Source organism: Bos indicus x Bos taurus, chromosome 11 (assembly GCF_003369695.1).
Source record: "Bos indicus x Bos taurus breed Angus x Brahman F1 hybrid chromosome 11, Bos_hybrid_MaternalHap_v2.0, whole genome shotgun sequence".
NCBI classification, from domain to species: Eukaryota; Metazoa; Chordata; class Mammalia; order Artiodactyla; family Bovidae; genus Bos; species Bos indicus x Bos taurus.
In genome coordinates, this window is record NC_040086.1 from 72,881,416 (window position 1) to 72,905,506 (window position 24,091).

Here is a 24,091-nt window from a genome sequence, read left to right on the forward strand (position 1 = left end):
GTCTATGGAAGAGGTAAACTTCGTTTCTCCAGGAAACAAATTTGGAGTCAAAATAACCTTAAAAAAAAATAGAGCTCTTAAACTGTAGAATGGACTGACTTGTTTTGGAGTAACTTGCTCAACACTGGAATGTTCAAGGAGATGTTGAATGACCTGTTCTCATAGGAAAGTCAGTTACTCCTCTGCCAAATCTATAGAATACAAAACAGCAGTCAGCAAGCTTCTTAGCATGCAGGCCAATTTCAGCCCACTGCCTGTTTTTGTAAATAAAGTTTTATTGGTATTCAGACATTTCAGTTAGTTTCTGCATATTATCTATAGCTACAACAGAGTTAAGCTGTTGCAGCAGAGACCATATGACCTATCTGTCTTTAACAGAAAAAGTTTCTGCTCTAGAGCCAGAGGAATATCATCCTGGCCCAGATAGATTTAGAAAGTAAAGTGAATTGAGTTCCTTAATCCCTAAGATGTCCCAATAGTTACCTAAATTTTCTTCAAAACTTTGTGACTTTAAACTGTTAATCCATCAAGAATATTTTTTATGTTGCTCTGAAATTGTGGTTCAGCTTTATTTTCTACTGACTAGATGGCCAGCTATTCCAGCACTACATGTTTATATAACCATCCTTTTCCTCTCAGTTTGAATTACCATCTTTGTTATATATTCTTCTATTTACATGCAGTATGTATTTATAGGCAGTCTTCTCCTTCAGTTATTTCTTTGCTCACTCTAATGCTAGTAATAAGTGTTTTGATTGTAGTGACTTTGTGTGGTATGTTTAGTACTTAGGCAGTTCCCCTCTCAGTTTTCCATATAAATTTTAAAATCATTTTATTAATGAAGAATCTGCATAGGGGTTCTGGTAGGAATCTAGATGTTACCTTTGAGAGAATGGCGGTTAATAACATTGCAAGTGTAAAGAAGAATCTTAAAACCTTTTGGCATGACATCACAAATCAGGTCAGTAGACAAATGAAGGAAATACCTTCAAATTATGTGGCTGTTTTACTGTGCAAAAGTAAACATGAAAAAGATTCTCACAAAATAAAGATAAGGAGCCTTATTGAATAATGAGCAGATGATAGGAATTAGCCTTTCACTAGATGGCAAATCTAAGTAGTCAGTAAACAACCAGAAAGACAGATAAAACTAGTAGTCAGGATAAAGGAAATTTTTATCATTTCAAACTCATTAATAGGTAGAAGTTAAATAGTGTGTTAATATCTCTTGTTGACAAGATAAGGAGTATGCTCGTATATTTCTAGTAGAAATGTGAATTGTTTTAGCCTTTTTAGAAAATAATCTAACAGTCTTTAGTTTTATACACACACAGATATTTCTTTGCTTTCAAAACCTGTCCCATAGATAAAAAGAACTAGTATATTCATCTTTACTGGAATGCTTATTGCAGCTTTGTTGATTATGGGAAGACACTGGAAACAAAGTGTATGTTTATGATTAGGAAATTGGTACATGAATTGAGGGACATTCATACAATGAAATAATCTGCAGCTATTATAGTGGAACTAAAACTATGCCAGTTGAGACACTTTGACATTGTATTATGTAAGAAAAATAAGTTTCAGAGTAGTGTGTAATTTGTCACAGTTTTAGAAAACAAACAACCTTTTAGAAAAATCCTCTTATATATGTATTTATTTGCAGAAGATTCTTTAAGTATAATTAATAAGAAATAGAATTGAGAGGAAGAAAGAGATGAACAGGAAAGAAATTTTTTAGAAAAAACAAAACAAAACAGTATTACATTATAAAATATTCAAAGTATCCATAATCAGCATGGTATGATTTAGTCTTGTTTCTGTAAAATTTAATGTACACACATTCTTTTCTAAAAAAGACAGGAACATCAAATTCCACATGTTAACATTTGGTTGTCTTCCTGAGCTTTCTGTGGCTTATTCTTTGACCCAGGTTGGTCCAGATGGTCTGATGAAGTTAAATGGCTCAGCCCTTAATAATGAGTTCTTCACTTCAGCAGCCCAAGGCTGGAAGGAAAGACTTTCAGAAGGTAACTGTTAACTTTATGTGTCTCCTAGAATGTGTATGCATGGGGAGGGCATATTGGCAGCTCTGAGCCTCAATAGGTGTTTGCCCAGTTTGGGAAGGCAAAGGACAGAACATTTCATAGGGAAGAACTAGTGAAATACATTGCTAGACTTTTATCTAGAGCACATAACCAAGTTTGGCTCCAGATGGAGTTCAGCAAGATGTTTGTTCAAGGATTTAAACTTTCCTGGGAAGCTGAAAATACACAGATTTTTAGGCCCTATTTCTAAAGATTCTGTTTCATTATTTCTAGCTTCATGCTTGGCAGTTGATAGAGTGAGTTATTTCATGGCATTATGAATCATGGTTTGGTAAACAATGAGATAACTTCTTTCTCACTGCCCCATATCAATGAAACTAACAGTAAAAAGAATTACTAAGAACTTTTAAAAAATCTACTTTATTGAGAAATGTTTTATGTACTATAAAATTCACCCATTTGAGGTGTACAGTTCAGTGGCAGCTAGAGTGCTTTAATAAATACAAATTACAACCAAGAATTGCTAACTGTGGTCATTGGTTTGCCATGTTTCTAATTCTGATCTAACGGTTTTACAGAGGGTAAATTATAAAGCATAAAAAGAGTAATTGACTGTGTTTGCATAGCGTATAATTATCAGTCACTATTAGCAGTTCTTAAGCCTGACTGCTCATTATACTCACTTGTGGTATTTTTTTTATACTGACATCTGGGCCTCACTCTCAGTTTTTGTTTTGCGTGGAGTTTCAGTGGGGGTTTTTTTTTTTATTTTTTCCCCAAGTGATTCTAATGTTCAGCCATTATTAAAGCCACTGACTATTTTTTTTTTAACTTTTTATTTTGTTTTGGGGTATAGCTGATAAACAAACAATGTTGTGTTAGTTTCAGCTAAACAGTGAAAGGACTCAAACAATATTATGTTAGTTTCAGCTAAACAGTGAAAGGACTCAAACAATGTTATGTTAGTTTCAGCTGAACAGTGAAAGGACTTAGCCATACATATACACATATCCATTCTCCCCCAAACTCCCCTCTCATACAGTCTGCCACATAACATTGAGTTCCGTATGCTATACAATAGGTCCTTGTTGGTTATCCATTTTAAATATAGCAGAGTGTATATGACCTTCCCAAAGTCCCTAACTGTCCCTTCCCCCTGGCAATCAAGCTGGTTCTCAAAGTTTGTGAATCTGTTTCTAAGTTCATTTATATCATTTCTTTTTGGGTTCCACATATAACATGTAACTGTTGAGTTCTCCCAGCACCATTTGTTTAAGAGGCTGTCTTTCCAACATTGTGGAATCTTGCTTTCTTTGTCATAGATTAATTGATCATAGGTGCATGAGCTTTTGGAGAAGGAAATGGCAACCCACTCCAGTGTTCTTGCCTGGAAAATCCGAGGGATGGGGGAGCCTGGTGGGCTGTCGTCTCTGGGGTCGCACAGAGTCGGACACAACTGAAGCAACTTAGCAGTAGCATCATAAGCTTTGGAAAAGGAAATGGCAACCCACTCCAATATTCTTGCCTGGAGAATCCCATGGACACAGGAGCCTGACAGGCTACAGTCTTTGGGGTCGCAAGAGTCAGACATGACTAAGCAGCAAAGCATAGCACAGCATGGGCTTATTTCTGGGTTTTCTATCCTGTTCTATTGATCTGTGTTTCTATTTTTGTGCCAGTACCATACTGTTTTGATGACTGTAGTTTTGTAGTATGTGACTGTATAATTTTTATTTCAAATACTGTATGTGTCACTGTGTCAGTACACATAGAATACAAAATAACACTTGAAAATTATGGGAGATTGTGCCAAGGAATTAGCTTTGTGAAAACAAGTGTGAGCAGCTTTAAAATACATACAGTTATAAGGGGAGCACTGGGAATGCTATTCATTGCTCATTTTTTGTCAGATCACTGATGGAGCTAATTGACCAGCTAATTAATATCTGTATTTTTCATTATAGTTGTTATAGAAGTGATCACTACAACTGTGTAGAAGGGATCACTTACTGATTACTTTTGACCTTTCTCTTGAAGATTTCTATGAACAGAGACCCCATTTTTTTGAAGGAGTCAGAATCACATGAGCACTTTAAAACATATCTGTTACCAGTACCTTTTTTTTTTTTTTTTAAGAATAATTTAGATTTATGTTCCCTACTCCCCAACTTTTTAAAGTAGATATTATAAACAGTGCTACCTCTATTATTATGTTACTTTTTTTAAAAATATGAGCAGTCACTGCTATACCTATACATGCTATCATATTTTATGAGTAGCAAAAACTTGGAACACTGTACACATGTGAACAGAGTTCAGTATTATTTATCCCTCTTTTTATTAAGCCCAGTAGACACAACCAAAAAGCAGAAGTTCTAGGTGGATTCTGATGGTTAAATCCCTCTTCTTCCACTCATATGCCCAAGACTGTGATAAGTGTTCGGAGAAGGCAATGGCACCCCACTCCAGTACTCTTGCCTGGAAAATCCCATGGACGGAGGAGCCTGGTGGGCTGCAGTCCATGGGGTCACTAGGAGTCGGACACGACTGAGCGACTTCACTTTCACTTTTCACTTTTATACATTGGAGAAGGAAATGGCAGCCCACTCCAGTGTTCTTGCCTGGAGAATCCCAGGGACAGGGGAGCCTGGTAGGCTGCCGTCTATAGAGTCACAGAGTCAGACATGACTGAAGTGACTTAGCAGCAGCAGCAGTGGTAAGTATTAGATGCCCTCTAACACTTTTCCTTCCCCTCTTCTTATACTTCTAAGACCTAAGAGGTCTAATACTTCAAATATACTCTTTCCACTTATTCTTTGATGTCCTGGGTATTAGAGAATTAACAGGAAACAGCATGACTGAAGTGACTTAGCAGCAGTCTGTCTCAGGAACAGGTTTTAAGATGGCCTACCAAGCACATTCATTGTTCTGTACTGATGGAGTGGGAAAGATTGAGATGTGATTGGTAGTATATGAAAATAAATGGCATATTCAGAGCAGCTGAGTCTTTGGCATAATGAGTGTCTTGTTGCTAGGGCACTAGACTCATACAGTTTCTGGAACAATTAGAAAACTGACAACTCCAAAAATAGCTCTCTACCTTTTCACTGGAACCTCAAAATGTCTTTAAGCAGGGCCATAGGTGTTCATTATGCTGTTAAAGCTAAAAGGCCTAAAATACAAGTTGTCTCAGAGAAAGTGAAAGCGAAAGTCGTTCATTTGTGTCCGACTGTCTGCGACCTATGGACTGCACAGTCCATGGAATTCTCCAGGCCAGAATACTGGAGTGGGTAGCCTTTTCCTTCTCGAGGGGATCTTCCCAACCCAGGTCTCCTACATTAAATAAAACTCAAATAATAAAATGTTCAGTGTCATTGTTTACCAAAAGCATATGACTCTTTTTTCCAGTGGGAAAAAAAGTTTATAAAAAATCTATAGGGAATATTAGGAGCTGGAAGGGAATGATACAAGGAAAATCCAGAGAAAAAGCCCACTTAAACTCAGCTGAGTACTGGAAACTACATGGGGTGGGATGCAAGTGTGTATGTTTCAACTTATGGCACTTACGGAGTTCTCCCTTACAGTGAGGAATTTGGGGAGATTTCTGTTACTTTCACATGATAATATTACTCCTTCATGATTCTATCATGATTTGCCAGTAGTGGAAAGCTGCAAACAACACATTCCTATTGAACATCTCTTTTTTCTGGTACATTGTAGGTGAGTTTACACCGGAGATGCAGGTGAGAATTCGACAAGAGATTGAGAAGGAGAAGAAAGTAGAGCCGTGGAAAGAACAATTCTTTGAAAGCTACTATGGTCAGAGGTAATATCAAGACAGGTTTTATAAACCAAATCTGTTAATTCCTATATATATGTCATGTGTTACTTCATCTAACTACCTTCCCAGAAAATCTAGTCTGCAATTTTCTTCATTTTTTTTACCAAGAATATTTTTTCTTCTTATAATCCTTAGGTACACAGAATTGGATTTCTCATAACCTTGAACTCTTAACACATTGCCATTATAGATGGTATGGTTTCTTAAAAAAAAGAAAAGATTTTATTTTCTTGAATTCGAGTCCTTTCTTTGGATAGATTGGCTTTTTTTCCAGTAACTTTTTAATATATAAGAATACAGAAGTTCTATACTTCTTTTTTTTTTTTTAACTGTAGGCAGTTATCCCACAATAGGATGACTTATCCAGAATCACTAAGGATCCTATAATACATGCCATGATATTCAACATGTAATTAAACAGCCTTTCTTCTCTAAAAGACACTCTGGGAGATACACATAGCGTAATCAAGATACAGACCCTTTTCTCAAGGCACTGTAGTCTGAGTCTTGTTTTTTCCTTAACAGAATCTTAATGGGAGGAATTCCCTAGCAGTCCAGTGGTTAGCACTCAGCACTTTTACTGCGATGACACAAGTTCAAGCCCTGATTGGGGATCTAAGATCCCACAAGCCACAAAGCATCCGCCCCCCACCCCCCAGAAAAAAAAAAAACTTAATGGGAACACTTAATAGATAACAATGGAGCTGTATTGTTTGAAATAGAATTGAATACCCAGAGTCTTAATTGTCTGTTAGTTTCTCTTCCTTCCTTATGTGTACCTAATGGCAACCTTTAAGGATACTCCATAATCACAGCTTGAGAACAAACGGCTCTTTTCCTTATCTCCCAGTCCTTATCCTCTCTGTGGTCATTTCAGAAGTGATTCTTAATGAAATGAAGAGCCCAGTACACTGATTTTTTTACCTTCTTGGTGTGAGCTTTGAGCTGTTCTACAGAAATCAAAGTGAATACATTTAGACCATGATCACAGGTGGCAGTTATTCTATAAATATTGTTCATTCCAAGCGTTACAGCCATTCTTGGGTCTTTATGTTTTTAGCTGTTACTTTCTGCCAGCTTTTTGGGGAGGACTACATTTGATTACTGTACAAATTTGTCCTTAGCCATTCCATCTCAGGGGTACAGGACTGATTATTTGAAGTCACCAAAGAGGACTATCTTACTTTTACTTGTACAGTATTCTGAGACATTAGGGGAAATCTGTAGTGAACCCTCCAGTGTAGTCTAGCTGTTAGCCAGGAAGTCCTACTTGGCCTTCATTCCCAGGATAGCTCAGAGGCATTTAATCTCAGAATTTTAGAGCTATACCAAGTGAAATTTAAACAGATTTTCCAAAAATTCAGTTTTCATTTTCAACCTCTGGAGATGAGTCAGCTCTCCTACTGTTTCCTCTGGTTTCCTTAGATTTCTTGGGCCAGCCTTTCTACGGGTACTTCAGAACAAAGCTGTTCAGTTCAATCGCTCAGTCGTGTCTGACTCTACAGCCCCATGGACTGCAGCACACCAGGCTTCCCTGTCCATCACCAACTCCCAGAGCTTACTCAAACTCATGTCCATTGAGTCGGTGATGCCATCCAACCATCTCATCCTCTGTTGTCCCCTCCTCCTCCTGCCTTCAGTCTTTCCCAGCATCGGGGGCTTTACCAGTGAGTCAGTTCTTCGCATTAGGTGGCCAAGTATTGGAGCTTCAGCTTCAGCATCAGTCCTTCCAGTGAATATTCAGGACTGATTTCCTTTAGGATGGACTGGACTGGTTTGATCTCCTTACTGTCCAAGCTGATTACAGTCCAAACCCACAATCCTAGGGGACATGGGTCTTTGGCTTCTTTCACTTCTCTGTGGGAAGTCTGTGGTGCATGCCTCTAGACAATGTAGCTCCTTTGTAAGCAGAAGTAATAATAATAATAATTAACATTACATTGAGGATTTATTATGTCCTCGGTACACTGTTCTAAGTACTTTACATACATTAGTTACTCATCCTAGCAACACTGTGAAGTGATTAGCCTCAATGTACTATTAAAGAAATGAGGTGGTTGGATAGTATGACCGATTCAATGAACAAGAATTTGAGCAAACTCTGGGAGATAGTGAAGGACTGGGAAGCCTGACATACTGCAGTCCATGGGGTCGCAAAGAGACAAACATGACTTAGTGACTCAACAACAACACTGCTAAAGAAACTGAGACAGAGAGGCTACTCACTTACTTAATATCACATGGATAGTAGGTATCAGAGCCAGGATTTGAATCTAGGTGCTCTAGCTCCAGACCTTTCACTAATATTAATAATAGTGATGTTAATATATGAAGATTACTGACTAAGTATCACAGGTTCTTCCAGATATTGCCATATACATTATCTCATAATATATTCAATAACATAGGCGATTTCTCAACTACAGTATTTTTTTCTTCCACCCTTTAGTTCTGGCCTGAGTCTTGAAGATTCAAAGAAATTGACAGCTTCACCCAATGATCCCAAAGTAAAGAAAACCCCAGCTGAGCAACCAAAATCTACGCTTCCTTCAGAGGCCTCGCCTGTCAGTGTAGTCCCAGTAATTCCCCAGTTAGAATCTAAAGAGGAAGTACTGCAGATGCCATCACCAGTCAGAAAAGAAGAGCATGAAAGCCAAGATAAGACGCAGCCACACTCCACAGAGCCCCTTCTTTCCCCAGCTACCAATACAAATGAGCTTAGCAGCATTCCTCCCATCAAGTGCCCGAAGGATGAGGCTCTTGTGGAGCAAAAGCCAGTTGCCTCTGCTGAACAGGAATCTGAGAAAAAGAATCATCTCACTACAGCTTCAAATTATAATAAAAATGAAAGCCAGGAAGCTTTAGTTACTTCCCTGAGCAAACCCAAGAGTCCTGGGGTAGAAACAACAGTAATGAAGCCCACAGTAGAAGCAAGTCCACAGGAGACAACTATGAAAGAGCCTCCATCAACTCTGGCTGATCACAGCCCAGAAAGCCTCAAGAGGAAATCTTCTCTCACCCAAGAAGAGGCCCCAACAAGCTGGGAGAAAAGGCCGCGTGTCACTGAGCATCGCCAGCACCAGCAGCCATTTCAAGTCTCCCCACAGCCCTTTCTCAGTAGAGGGGACAGGTTCCAGGTGCGGAGAGTACCACCTCTCAAGGTAAGAAAGCAGGAAGAATTGAAGAAGAGAGATGGTCTGAACAAGTTTTTGGTTTTGCCTACTAAATTTCAAGTGTTTGTGATGTTTCTTAATGTGGAAGCAGTGGTATGTATTTGATATGTGTGTAACCATGGTCATATATGAGTAAAATTATTAAGAAACAGGCATTTAGAAGTGCATCCTTACAAATCTTTATTGGGATTTGAATACTTATTCAAATATCTGAAAATCTAATGTAATCCACTTCCACCCACCCTCCCTGCTGGCTACTCTTGTATTTTAAGACAATTATGGAATGTATTCTGTAAGTATAATAGTAAACAGGAGGAGGTCATTGATGTAAGAGATCATGTATCTTTTTATCAAGAGCCATGATGTTTAAGTGTACCTTGACCCTTTTCTTGCTGCCATAACTGATTTGATGTTTTGAGGGTCTGAACTCCCTTTTAGTTCTGTCCTTTTATAGGAAATGTGTGTGGCTGCCATGAATCTCCACTGGTCACTTGAGGGATTATAAGATGGTATAGCCTTACTAAGCTCTGCTGCTTTGGATATGTGATTAACTTGTGCTTCAGCCATACATTGCTGTGTATCAAGATCTTTTAAATTTCTGTAGCAGTGTCACTACCTTCGTGTGTACTTGGTCTTGTGCCTAGCATCAGTTTTCAGTTCATTCTTCATTAATCATATTTATTGATTTAATTTTTTTATTAATAGTATTTATAAGTATTATTGTGTCTGCATGAATTCTGGCACTGGATATTATTCATTCACATTGGAATATAAGTTTAAAAATAAGCCAAATAGAAATACTTTTTTCCCGTTTTAAATTTAACTTAGGTGAACTGAAGTCCTACTGGAAATAACCCTTGAAATACTCCGTTAGAAGTACTTGACCTGTTTCATGCACTATAAGACTCCTCTCCATTTTGCTTCTTTTTACTAATACTATGCTGTTCTTAATTTTAAATTTTGTGGTTTCAGCACTCCGGAATTTCCTTTTCCTTTTTTTGATATTTTTCTACCATTAGCATACACTCTCATGCTTTGCTGGAGATTTTCATTTTATAATAATCACTTACTATTCTTCTTTAAAAATATGAGAAGCCTTTCTTTAAAGCTTATCTTATCTCTAGACCTGAGAGCTGAGTTACAGTTTAGGTTTTACTTTATATAAATGACACTGGGTAAGAACCATCATTACTGTTTCCACATCTTATCTGCTAATCCAAAGAGACTGTGCAATGAAAACTTAAATCTTTTGCAACCAAATTTATGTTACTTAACTGTTTTCCTTTTTTTTTTTTACTCCTTCCTCATTTCGAAGCTTTCTAGCAGAAGTGACTTTAGTATTATAACTCTCTTACCTTAGACCTTATCCAAATCCCTCTTTCTGAGACAAAGCTTAATGTAATTTAGAACAAATCCTTTAAACAAAACTTAAGTAGAAAAACAAAATTTGAATTTTATTATGAATGTCTTATTGTATAAAATTATATATGCACATGTATCTATCCTACATATATATAATATAAAATATATACATATATATATATATATCTACAGAGAGAGATAGAAAACTCAGACATACATTGTATATTTTCCATTCAGTATACAGTTATAACAGAAAGAATCTAATTCCTTTATTCTTTTTCTATACAAGGAGAGGGCTTCTCAGTAAGTTAAGTTGTTGGAATTGTTATCAACACCTAGAAACCTTGTGTGGTTTCCATAATTAAAAAAAAAAAAGTATTACATGTCATTTATTCTACATAAACAGGTAGTAGGACTAATTACATAAATAACTGAAATTATTTTTAAGCATTAAGAATTTTTATTTTAACCACTTTGAAGGATTATCCTTATTTCATCAACATGTTATTGATTTTCAGTCATTATGATAGATATTTATTGTGCTGGATATGTTATTCTCAAGGTTATTCTGATGTAAGATGGTTTGTTTCTAATCCTATATATGATTCCTCTAAACACCTGTGCTTTTTACTTTCTTGTTTTTAATTTTCTAGTTTCATCTGTTTTTTCTCCCTATTAATTGTCTGTTCCAGATGGTATTACTAAGGGGTAATAATGACTTTACTCTGGGCAGCTTATAAAATACTGTGTGCAGTTGGATGTAAAATAGATGGAACTTTGAGATAGAGGTTCAGTATATCTCCAGATGAGAAATATATGGGCTTTATGACAAGTGTTACATAATCCCATAGGTCTAACTTCTGAATGAGAGAGAATTTTTCAGGACTGCTGACCTTTTCAGAAATGAGTATTGCCAGTAATGCAAAATCCTTAGTGACTTTATTATTCTCAATTAAGGAGTTCCAGAAAGATGCATTATCTTTGGGCTCTGTGGCTTAATTTTTTTAGTTAAATGCCCTAGAACATCTGTAACCATTATTTTCTGTTTTTAACTTTACCAACTATTAGAAGGTTTAAGATTGGTGCATTCTGATGCATTCCAATAGATTTCAAAGTGTTGTTTTGAACAGAAGTCAGAGTCTTTTCAAATATATTTTATGATATGAAAATCAGTGGTTTCAGACCTAACATTCAGAATCTCCTCACAAGGTTTTTAGAAATGCATTTTTTCTTTGGGAGTTCTCATGTTTAATTTTAGGGATAGGACTTAGAGCACATAAATTTTTGTAAAGCTCCACAAATAAATATAATGCCAGCAGGCGGTGAGAATGACTTCGGTTCACAGTATAGACAATATGTACGTACTCCCTCTTGAGTGGGTGGGGTGGGTTACACATGGTCTTTCTTCTGGTGCTATCCAGAGGCCTCTGTAATTTGAGATAATTCAGCCTGTATGCTTAGCTGTACATGTGTGAGTGTGTAAAAGAGAACAAGAAATTTTCCCTGGACCTCGTGTAAAGCCAAGAAATGAAAGACAGGCTTCCCAGGTGGCTCAGTGGTAAAGAATCCTCCTGCAAATGGGGACACAGATTTGATCCCAGGATTGGGAAGACCCCCCTGGAGAAGAAAATGGCGACCTACTCCAGTATTCTTGCCTGGGAAATCCCATGGACAGAGGAGCCTGGTGGGCTGCAGTCCATGGGGTTGCAAAGAGATGGACATGACTTCATGGCTAAACAGCAACAATAGTGTGCTACTTTATTTTTTCTGTTTCTTTTTTCTTGCTTTTACGCATATTTTAAAATACAGATATCATAGACAGGTCTGTATCTTAAATGATCAGCTGTTGTGAGTAGTAGTGACATTAAGACAGAATTGTGTTGAGAAAAGAGCTTTGTGACTGGGTGGGAGTGAATGTCAACAGAGGAGAGTCTTTGGCACCAGTAGAGGGGGTGAAAAGACCCTAGAGACGGACCTGTGTGGCTGTCTCCATGGATTGGTCTCTTAGCCACAGGCCTCCCGTCCTTGTGATAGTGTTCACCCTATTCTCAGAATTTGTGTTAATTAAGTTTTGTTACTCTCATAAAAGAAAGCTAAGCTCTGTTGTTTTTTTTCCCCTTAATTCTTTCAGATCCCGGTCTCCAGAATCTCTCCCATGCCGTTTCCTACATCGCAGGTCTCTCCCAGGGCTCGTTTTCCAATCTCCATCACTAGTCCTAACAGAACAGGAGCCAGAACCCTTGCAGACATCAAAGCAAAAGCCCAGCTTGTCAAAGCACAGAGGGCTGCCGCCGCCGCCGCCGCCGCAGCCGCTGCTGCCGCCTCAGTTGGAGGGACCATTCCAGGACCTGGCCCAGGCGGTGGACAGGGTCCAGGGGAGGGGGGTGAAAGGAGAACTGCTAGAGGAGGGGATCCTGACTCAGACAAAGTCAGTGAGCCCAGCAAGGGCCCCGCACTGGAACTGGCAGGAACTGGAAGCAGGGGAGGTACGAGAGAGCTTTTACCCGCTGGGCCAGACACTCAGCCCCAGTCTGAGACCAGGACCGCAGGCCAGCCACAGCCTCTTAGTGGCCCTGGAGCACAACTACAGCAAACCCCCTCAGTGCCTCCCGCATCTGCCGTCGGTGGAGCATGTGCAGGTGTCCCCTCCCCAGCCCACATTCATGCACTCCCGCCAGCTTTAGGAAAATTAAGTAATGAAAAACTAAATCCCCCCAGGGTAACAGGCACGGTGGCCTCTCTCAGCCAACCCCAAGGGCCCAGTAATGGTAGGCAGGAGAAAGCACCTCCAGCTCCAGCAGATCCTGCTCTGATCATGGGTGCCTCGCCTGTTCATTTTGCAGCTGCTGGCGCAGTGGAGCCTAAAGCAGGTTCTAGTAAGAATGCCCCCAATCCTCCGGCCTCAGCAGAGATAAGTGCTAGCGCCTCAGTGGATACAACTGCCTCCCCTTTAACATCTCTGTTAACAACAGCCACTTTAGAGAAGCTCCCTGTGCCGCAGGTCAGCGTAACCACAACGCCTACTGGATCAGCTCCATCCTTGAGCACTTTGCCGGCAGCCTCTAGCCTTAAAACTCCGGGAACTTCTTCACATATGAATGGACCCATTTCAAGGCCAAGCTCTAGTATCCCTGCTAATAATCCTTTGGTAACTCAGCTGCTGCAGGGCAAAGATGTTCCCATGGAGCAAATTCTGCCTAAACCTCTTACCAAAGTTGAAATGAAAACTGTTCCACTCACTACAAAAGAGGAGAAGGGAGTAGGAGCACTCATAGGTACCAGCGTGACAGAGAACAGCACCAGAGAGGAAGTTCATGAGAGACAGTCCCATCCAGCTGCACAGCACCTGGGTAAAACTTTGCAAAGTAAGCAGCTCCCCCAGGTTCCAAGACCCCTGCAGCTCTTTTCAGGTAAGGATCTAAGGGACTCTGGCATTGACACACACCAGTACCAAGAAGGACTCAGTAAGGCCACCCAAGATCAGATTCTTCAGACTCTCAGCCAGAGGGTTCGGAGGCAGAACATTCTCTCATTTGTGCAGCCCTCACAGTTCAACTTTACTCACTCAGGTTTCCCGTTAGAGGACATTTCCACAAGCCAGAGGTTCATGCTAGGTTTTGCTGGCAGAAGGACATCCAAGCCTGCGATGGCAGGTCACTACTTACTTAATATTTCCACCTATGGCCGGGGTACAGAGAGCTTTAGGAGGACCCATTCTGTGAACCCCGAAGACCGATTTTGTCTGAGTAGCCCCACTGAGGCCTTGAAAATGGGATACACAGACTGTAAAAATGCAGCAGGAGATAGTAGCAGCGGGAAGGAAGATGATACTGACGAGGAAAGTACTGGTGATGAGCAAGAATCTGTCCCGGTAAAGGAGGAGCCACAGGCTTCTCAGAGTTCTGGCAAGTGTGATGCAAGTTTAGGACCCCACAGTAGAGAAACCCTGTCCACCAGTGACTGTTCCGCTAAAAAGAATGTGAAGGCAGAGACACCAGTGCCTGAGCAAACCCCTTTAAGTAAGGAGAATTACCTGTTCACTCGAGGCCAAACCTTTGACGAGAAGACCCTAGCCAGAGATTTTATTCAGGCAGCACAGAAGCAGATGGCTCATGCAGTGAGAGGTAAGACCATGCGGAGCAGCCCAGAGCTTTTCAATTCTACGTCTCTTCCTCTGCCTGCAGACAGTCCTACCCATCAATCTCTCCTCCTCCCACCACTGCAAACCCCAAAGCTGTACGGGAGCCCCACACAGATCGGGCCAAGCTACAGAGGCATGATCAACGTCTCCACCTCATCAGACATGGACCATAACTCCTCTGTCCCGGGGATGCCCGACTGTAGTCAGGTGTCTAGCAATGTTGGTGATGTCATGTCCTTTTCAGTGACTGTCACAGCCATCCCTGCCAGCCAGGCCGTGAATGCCGGCAGCCGCGGCCAGACCATTCCTGTTCAGGCCTTCCCTGAGGAGAGCAGCGTAGAGGACACTCCTTCCAAGTGTTACTGCCGGTTGAAAGCCATGATCATGTGCAAGGGCTGCGGAGCCTTCTGCCACGACGATTGCATTGGCCCCTCCAAACTCTGTGTCTCCTGCCTTGTTGTTCGGTAATGAGATCAGAAGGAGAGCTCTCTGTAAAGGAGACAGGAATGGGGAAGGGTTGACAGATGTGGTTTTTGCCGTTCTTTTGGAATCATAGAAATAAACTAGGTTTCAGTTTCAGTTGTCTTAAGAGACAAGTGTTGCTTAATCAGGAACACAGAGTACAGATCTTACATTTTAGAAAAAGAGCACCTTGTATAGTAAGTCCAAGTCAAGCAAGACTTTGTGAATTTGTGACAAGTTTGCACTTACAAAATCATGTAAATATGTCACATCTTGTTTTAACATTTTTCCAGGTGTTTAGGTAATGATGTATTACTTTGACTTCAGATTGCTGTTCCACTTCATGTGACTGAAAAGTTTAATGCCACACCTGGTAAAAGGCAGTGATTTCCCTTCTGCCCTTTCCTAAGAGGCTAGGAAAAGGAAGGAGTGGAGGAATGGTCTGAGGAAATGACTGTTCATGTTGATTATGTCTTGACAGTCTGACTGCAGGCTTTACATATAGATTCTTAAGCCTTTGCAGAATTTAGATTGAGGGTTTACTCACTCCCTTTACCTAGGTGGAACCTGCTCCAGTTGTTATTTTTGATAAGGCATTAATTTCATAGTTAGTGTTTCTGACTCTGAAAGTTCTGCGTTGGTTCTTGGTTTCCACAGCCCAGTCCTGTTGCCAGGCATTCTGCTTGCGGTCTGTGAGGCCCTGCCATTCCCTACTCCCACTTCTTGCCCTGAAGAGAGAGTTGCCTCACTAGACCCCTCAGGTCACCATCCCCTGTGCAGGGCAGTGATTCCAGCAATAATCTCTGAGGATTCAGTCATTCATGGGAGCTTACAAACAAGTTTGAAATACTAGTAGAAAATTAACAGAGAAGTGTCAGTGATAGGGTGTTTTGTTGGGTAAGCGGAGTTAAGGTGCAGAAATTTTTGAACTGAATTTAAGGAACTTTGGAAGACAGTTTTAACACTAGAAACAAAGTAGCCCCTCTCTCTCCCCCTATTCTCTCCAGCCTGTTACCTAATGTTCTACAGTCAGCTGTATCTACAGGTAGAAAAACTCATTAAACCACATTTGCCCCATGCTGCTTTATCTGTTTTGACCTCCAGGCATTTGAGGAGCATGGAAATCATCTTAATTATATTACTTTGAACATATATGTGTGGCATACACATTGTAAAAGTCAGACACTTTTTCCTATTCTCCTATTTTGGAAAACATGTCCCCTGTTTTGGATTACTGCTGTCTACACATTAGAAGTTTCTAATATAAAGGGTCTTTAGTGAATGACTAAGGGAACGTCTAGAAAGGAAGAGAAATCAGCTCCAAATTTTTGTTTGTTCTTTTTTTTTGTTTCCTTTTTGTTGAATCCTGTCTCTCGTAAATGAAGAATTTTTGAATACATGTGTTTAAGTCATGGTTAAAGAACATGAAAATAAATATACAATTTATCAGAATTTGGTATTAAAAAGTTGGGGATTGTCAGTGTGCATCGTTTGCATATTGATTTCAAATCTCCTGATTTCATGTGTGTAAAGGACATGTATCTGTGCCACCTAGCACAGTCATCGTGCTTAATATTCAGGATGTGATATATACAAAATGCAGAACAGCTTAAACTCCTTAATGAAGTCACATTCCAAATAGGGGAAAGTAGACAGTAATAATCTTAGCTTTGCCCCCATTGTACTACCCACCCCTCCCTATCTCACCTCTCAAATTACACATACACTCAGTACTTTAAAACCCCACAAGAAACTATTTACTTCTGTTTTTTGTTTGTTTGTTTCTGAGTTTTTTATGGTTCAAAGCAAATAGAAGATTAGTATCTGTGTTCTATTTCAGCCAAGACAATTTAATGTTCTTCTAACTTCCCTTTTTATTCCAGCACACACATAGCTAACAGATAAGAAATCTGCAAGGATCCAGGGATAAGGAGCAAGTTCTCCAGCCAGTAACCAGTAGAAATCAAAAACCATGGTTCTGTTCTCAAATTGTCAGTGCCCTGGGTAATCCCAAGGGGTGTTTAAAAGACCTGATGATAGTTAAAACTCTCTATTCCCAGCTTTCTCACTACCCACTTTAGTGGCAGGACTGAGGGATAGCCTGCCTGCCTGCAGTGGTTGACTGTTTGAGAACTGACCCTACGGTGAACTTGTAACAATCAATTTGGATTTTTTTTCTTCACGCCTTTCCTACCATAGTCTCTCCTCCATGGTTCTCTTCATCAAAGGATGGACAGACTAACCAGGAAAGGAGGAAAGGCATCAGGGATTTTCAGGTCCATTTAGAGAGCAAACCATATCGTGCCTATTCATCTTGACCCAGGCCCTTGAAGAGAGGCCCTAAGCAGTACCGTTCACCAGATTCTCTTTACAAATAATCCCCAGCTAATAAAATAGTAATCATCAGCTAAGTGTACTGCCTCAATCTTGGCTAAATGAGAAAATAGATTCTGTTAGATTGGTACAAAATTGAATGCAGTCTGTTTATCAGTTTGTTTCAAAACAGTGGTGTCAGGTAGAAGGTCATCTTACAATGCTGACTGAGCTGAAAGAACAAAAAGTAGAATCTGGCTGTTTCAAAAACGAAGCAGTAGGAACAAGAAAATCTTTAAATTACTAGAATATCATATCCCAGTACCTTTCAAGCAGTTTTTAATCTTAGGTTTTCAGTTACTTTACCTTTCAGTTCAGTCTGGAATGTGTCTAATAAGCTGCTCAGCTTATTTTTATGGTATTAAGTTGCACTATTTCCAGAGACTAGTCAGGCATTCTGCCTGATGCTGATGCCTCCAGGGTATCTTCTCTGCCTTCAGATAACCTTCCACTTTGGTGGGTCACCTTGGGGAGATGGCATTAATGATGTATCTATCATCTCATTCTCACTGACGAATATTCTTAAGTTGTCTAGTAGAGAAGGCTCCCTGAATCTTAAAGATTTTTTTATTAAAATTCTTCCTCCTATTAAACAAAAAGCCAAATAACCTGAAGTTGTTTGCCCTACATAATAACCCATGTTGAAGATACTGAAGCTGTCTGTAGTACCCCATGTAACATTTTTTAAATATTGGACCTGGCAGACAGGACATTTTTCTTGCGGCGGGGAAGCATACTTATATGGGCTGGGAAGGCACACAGTGTAGATATCACAAATTTAAACAGAAGAAGACCTTACTGCCTTCCGGGTGAAGGCATAAACTCATTCATAATCGGGTAGTTTACCATCCTGATTTCTTACTGCCTTTCTTCACCTAAGAGTCCTGAAGGCCTCTTGGGTGAAATTATTTGTTAAAATGAGGGGGTCTTCTCTGGTCATGACATCACTGTTTAGAGCTCTGTCAGTAAGCAGTACTAGGGTTTTCTCTGTGACCTAGGGATTTCAATTCACAGCAAGGAGAGAAGTCTCCCTATTTCATTACAACAATATGCTAAGTAAAAAAAAAAAAAACTTGGCCAAGGGTAGCTTTCAGCTCAATTCGTAGAATAGTCCAAAGAGACTCTGAGAAATATGGTAATAAGCAGGGATCTTTCCTACCGTGTTTCAATACCTACGTAACCTATTGAAATTTCGAGAACAATAGGTAAAACAGTTCCTAAAGTTGAAGAGCTTCATAGATTCTTGGTTACTTTATTTTTTTTAATGCTTTACATTTGATACAACTATTAAAGATCAATTTAAAAAAATAGCTTTCCAGTAATATATTTTAAGTAATATATATTTTAATATCTATGTAAAAAGTGACAGTGGAAGACTTTGAATTTCTCATATAAGGTATGTTTAATGTAGGACCTCACTGTTAAGGCACAAATTATTTCGAAGAAAGTTACTCAAAGATACTCAGATTATTTCCCCAAAAAAAAAATGCAATAAGGGGAAGTTTTGGAGTTTATTTTTTATTTTAAAAGAAAATTGACTTATTTACCACAAGCTATTTTTTTTCCTTCTGGCTTAAAGGTTTGTAGAGACTGGTTTGGTAAATGCTAAACTTTTGTGTCTTGCCTTTTTAAAGGAATTGTTAACATTGGAATTGAGGGTATGTACAGAGAAGTTGGTGTCAACACCATTTAAAAACATATTTTTTCACAAGTATAGAAAAATCATTTTACATGAGAATTTTAAGTATTTGCAATAAATATATGTATATAGATTGTATGTATTCATATATTCTTATTTTTCATTTTATTATTAAGTAAAAGATAATTAAAGTGAAAATGAACACCCGTGGAGTTTTTGATGCATCTTGAGGTCTGACATCCATGTGAACGTGGTGTGGGTGAGGGCCCTCAGGTGTTGCCTTATACTACTATTGGAAGATTACCAACAGACTGCACAGAAGAGAGTCAAGTGAGAAATTTGTGATAAATCAGGGTAGTGTGTTTCTTTCAGAACTCTAGTGAATTACTAAACGTTAAGTCCTCCCAGTCTGTCTGTCTCTGTGCTCTCACCCTTGAATTTGTTTTCTCTCCTAACCACCTACTGCTGGGAAAGTCGAAACACAGTGCATTCTTTTTTATGTAGTATGCTTCTAAGACAAAGAATGGTAAGAAAAGACCTGTAAAGGGGGAAGTAGGTTTTTGTTTTTCCACAGTGGTAATAATTCATTAACATTCTCTGCTACCACCTTCAAGCCATAGGGTTTACATGAAGAAATAATCTTGTGAAGATAATAGAAATCATTGTTTTCCTTCTTTGAGAAGTGAATTTCATAGCCAGTTTCATGTCTTTTCCAATTGATCTGGAGAAAGAAGGGCTAAGAAAACTTGAATGTTGCTCTTCCTAATGCCAAGAAATATGTTTATGGAAATGAGGACTGAGCCAAATATTAGAGGGGAGGTTAACCACATACCTAGAGATAACCTGGAGTCCTGCTCTCCAGAAGTCATTTTGAGATTGTAAATACTAAGTTCTAGGATATGACTGAGGAGCAGGAGGATACCTAGTCAGTCGTTGGAAATAAAGATATATAGCCCATTCTTTAAAAATGAATAATATATAGCTTTATTGGTGACCTGAAAGGAAGTAAGGTCAGAGTTTGAAGAATATATCTTAATGACCTATGAAACACTTAATTGTAGTTTACTAGTTCTCCCCATAAATGCTGTGGTGAAAAATTGCAATTTTTGGAAATTAAGATACATAAAATACTTAAAGGAGTATGCCGCTTTGGGCATACTTACCTTCCCGACCAGGAATAAAGCGCATGCTCCCTGCATTCAGGGTGCAGAGTCTTAACCACTGGATCACCAGGGAAGTCCTGAGAATGTTCTCCTAATAGCCTTATTATTTTAAAAAAAATTGGAAACTCATACATAGGGTTGCCCAAACATGTTGAAATAGACGCCTAAGAGAACAGCACTAAATCTTATGCTGAAAAAACACTATTTCTAAAGGAAAAAATTCTCAGGGAACATGTGCTGCCTCATAATTCCCATATTTGGTAGATAAGAATGAAGGTGAAATATTTCCAAGTGTGTGAACCAATTCATGATAACCATTTATAAAAATTGCCATGCCCCTCCGCCCCCCCCCCCCCCAATTTCTAATGCATAGTTAGTGTTATTCCTACCTACCTCACGGGAAGTAAAATTCATATTCAGGTAGTGACATAGGACCTCAAGGACTGCAGTTGACTGAGAAAGCAATACACCAGAACACAGCTTCAAATTGGATCCCCAGCTTTCCTTTATTTACATCACAGGACTGCAGTTGACTGAGAAAGCAGTACACCAGAACACAGCTTCAAATTGGATCCCCAGCTTTCCTTTATTTACATCACAGAGTCTTAGAAACCTGTGTTCATTGCTTTTTACCACTAGTTAACCAAGAGTGGTCTCCACAAGTCAAATTTCACAGTTTTCTAGTTGTTTGTGTACATAAATCATGATGTTCGAGTATCTTCTGAACACCTGTGTGCGAAGCACTGTGCTAAAGTTCTAGTTAAGCAAAGGTAAAAGCAGTCATGTAAAAGGCTTTCCTAAAGGAGTAACCATATAGCATGTGTCTAGTTCAGAGCTCAAGGAGTAATATATGAAATTTAATAAGAGTAAATGAACTATGAAATAGAGGTCTTTGAGGCACTGAGCAAAGCACAGTGGCAAAACAGGAAGAAAGAAAAGGGGCATTGCCCCTACATGAGAATTCAGTGTGTAAGTGAGCCAGGTTGATAAAATTTACCTCCTTTGACAACTATCATTTGAAGATCTAGAGATTAATAGAAATTTCAAGAAATCTCTTGGTAATACCAAGATTGAGAAAGTCATTCTGTTCAGTATGTCAGTAAAGATACTTCTTATTTTCAACTTACTCAACTAACAGTTTGGTAAATCAGCTTTCCTGTCAAAATAAGCTAAAGGAAATAAAAGAGTTTGATTTCCATCTTGTAGACTGGTGAGAAGGAAGTGTATTCATTTAAAACTTAAGATATTTTCATCCCCTTTCCCCCTCCATTATGGATAAAATTAATGTTCTTTTCATTCTAGTATTGTAGAATTGACTTTTTCCACCCCCTTTCTACACAGAACTTGAATTAAAAGAGGCTTCAGCAGGACACTTGCCCTTATAAAGTGGCCTAAATCCTAATTCTTTATGACTTTCCAGTAGAAAGATTTTAAAAGGATAGATTTATTTTCTCAGTGCTTATCTTTAGACTTTGTTTACCTGGATTATGGGTTTGAAGCTTGAATTTCTGTATTCCAAAATATCCATGTTCACCTTTCAGTCAAAAAGGTATTAGGTGTATCCACCATGTAATACAGTCTCAAGTCTCTCCAGGAAGTAAGAGGTTAGATACCCTGTATTTTCCTTATACTTCATGACCTTAAACAGAAGATTGGGTTCCTTTTATAAGGACTGTATAAGCTAAGGAATCTCTGTACCACTGTGTATCTCTCAGTCTTAACCTAAAAAGGGCATGCCTACCAAGATTTCCTTGTCACAGACTAAACTTGGAAGAGAGAGCTGATGAGCTGTTGAGGTGGGCTGTGGCTAGATAACCGGCACTCATGAAGAATAACTGCAAATTGAGCTTTCCTGGTTCTTCAAGCTCAAAAGAAACTGAAGGGAAAATCCTGATTTTCATCTTGGCTGCAAAGCTTAGTGAGTGCCTAGGGAAGAAGAAAGATAAACCCAAGATTGGACTTAATAAAACTTAAAATTATTTTTATCCTTTTACTGAAACTTTTTTAAGGTTTTGGATTCCTAATAATGTACTGAATTGCCATGAGTGGAACATGGAATTTGATGTGAGGCATTTTGTGGGCTAAGTGATGGTTTTCTATTGAACCATATTATCTAGTGACAGCTTTTGCCACTGCTCAGCATTTAAGGTTGTGCACCTGTGGCTAAGTGATGCAGACATTGGTTCAGACAAATTCTATATTAAACCAATTAGAGCACTTGGATCCTCTTTGTAAATATTTAATATTCAGATTAACCCAATAAGAAAGCAATGCACTAAATGCTATTAAAATACCTGAAGATACTTTAGAACTATTACTATACACACAGTCTATGTCCTTCCTATGGAAAGTGTGGTATGTAAAATCTTATATTTCTTGGGTCAATTCTTTTAAAAAACCAGTGTCTAATGTTTTCAGAGCTTAGAAACACTGGAGTTGGACTTGAACTCCATGTCAGCCATTGTTTTCATTTTAAGTTTTCAGACAGTGGTTTGAAAGGAACCCAGCTGAACCCATATGTAACCATTCTGAACAAGCTTTAAATTAATGAAACTTAAGAGTCTCAAAATTGGTTTTCTGTTCGTTGTATACAGAGACAGAATCTGTGCTGAAAAGGACCTGACAGCTTTACTCTGATAATAAACTTATTGAAGAGCAAGTTTGTTATTAGAAAGTTTGTTATGAAATTTTTAGAACCCATGAAAGATCTAGAGTACATGATAAATGAAACTCTAGAAATTAAAAACTTAACCATAAGTGCTATGACCTATTTTTTTTAAACCCATATTAATTCTGTGACTCATTGCATCATACCCTAAGACTTTCACCAGCACCAAGAGAAATCAGAATAGAAGAAATGACCTTAGCTGGTCTTACTTTAAAATTTTTGTACGCATAGGCCTTAGCACCTTGACAGATAAAGCCCTGCCTTTTAGTTCCTCCTCACTCTTATCTTTATTCTTCCTACTTTTAGACTGTTTCTCTTATTGGTCGTATAAAACTACCTTCAGGATTGAATGTATAGTATTGTTTCTGCACATGGGCAAACTGTATTTTATCTTAATGACTCATTTTATGTTGAATAAAGGCATACAGTTTTACTCTAGTGACTGTGCCTTTTCTTTTCCAAAGAAACCAGACACCATACTGAATGACTCAGCTGTTTGTTTCCCCTTCCCCTCTACCTGACTGCACAGTTGTTCCTGGGTCCTAGCTAAATTTGGGTACTACAGAGAGTGCCAGGCAGAGAACTCAACATGAGCCATAAAGAGTGAATGTATTTCAAAAATTAAAAGGAAACCCATATTACAAAGATACAGTGGTATTGGCATAATGACAGAAATGGGAACAAATGGAATAGAGAGCCCAGAAATGAACCTTCAAATATGTGGTCAAGTAATTTTTTATAATGGTGCCAAGACAAATCAATGAGAAAGGGCAATCTTTCAGTAAATGTTGGGAAATTTGATATCCATGTGCAAGAAAATAAAATCGGACCTTTCCTCTACATTATACATAAAAACTTAAATGAATGAAAGACCTAAACATAGCTAAAACTTCAAAAAAAAAAAAACAAGAAAAATCATAATTGGATTTGACAATGATTTCTTGGATAGGATGCCAAAAGCACAGGTGAAAAAAGATAAATTGGGTTTCATTAAAAATTAAAAACGTGAATCAAAGGGCATTATCAACAGTGAGAAGACAGCCCACAGAATGGGAGAAAATATTAACAAATCATATTAAGTCAATATTCAGAGTATATAAGAAATTCCAAAACATAATCAATTTAAAAAGTACTTGAATAAAGGACTCGAGTAAAGGACTTGTATCAGTTCAGTTCAGTCGCTCAGTTGTGTCCTACTGCGACCCCATGAATCGCAGCACG

At 38.8% G+C, this 24,091-nt stretch overlaps 1 protein-coding gene across 4 annotated transcripts in view; it reads left to right on the forward strand.

Annotated features, from left to right (window-relative positions):
• The window catches only part of ASXL2 (ASXL transcriptional regulator 2), a 44,154-nt gene extending 20,846 nt beyond the window's left edge, over positions 1 to 23,308 (forward strand). For 2 of the 4 annotated variants that reach the window (XM_027555891.1, XM_027555890.1), the window contains exons 6-9: positions 1,934 to 2,030; positions 5,769 to 5,874; positions 8,339 to 9,050; positions 12,556 to 17,587. In XM_027555891.1, the coding sequence (XP_027411692.1) occupies positions 1,934 to 2,030; positions 5,769 to 5,874; positions 8,339 to 9,050; positions 12,556 to 15,033 (3,393 nt within the window). In that variant the 3' untranslated portion in view covers positions 15,034 to 17,587. Of the gene's footprint in view, positions 1 to 1,933; positions 2,031 to 5,768; positions 5,875 to 8,338; positions 9,051 to 12,555 lie in introns of all 4 variants that reach the window. The other 2 variants (XM_027555892.1, XM_027555889.1) reach the window with 2 other exon arrangements.
• The last annotated feature ends 783 nt before the right edge of the window (positions 23,309 to 24,091 follow it).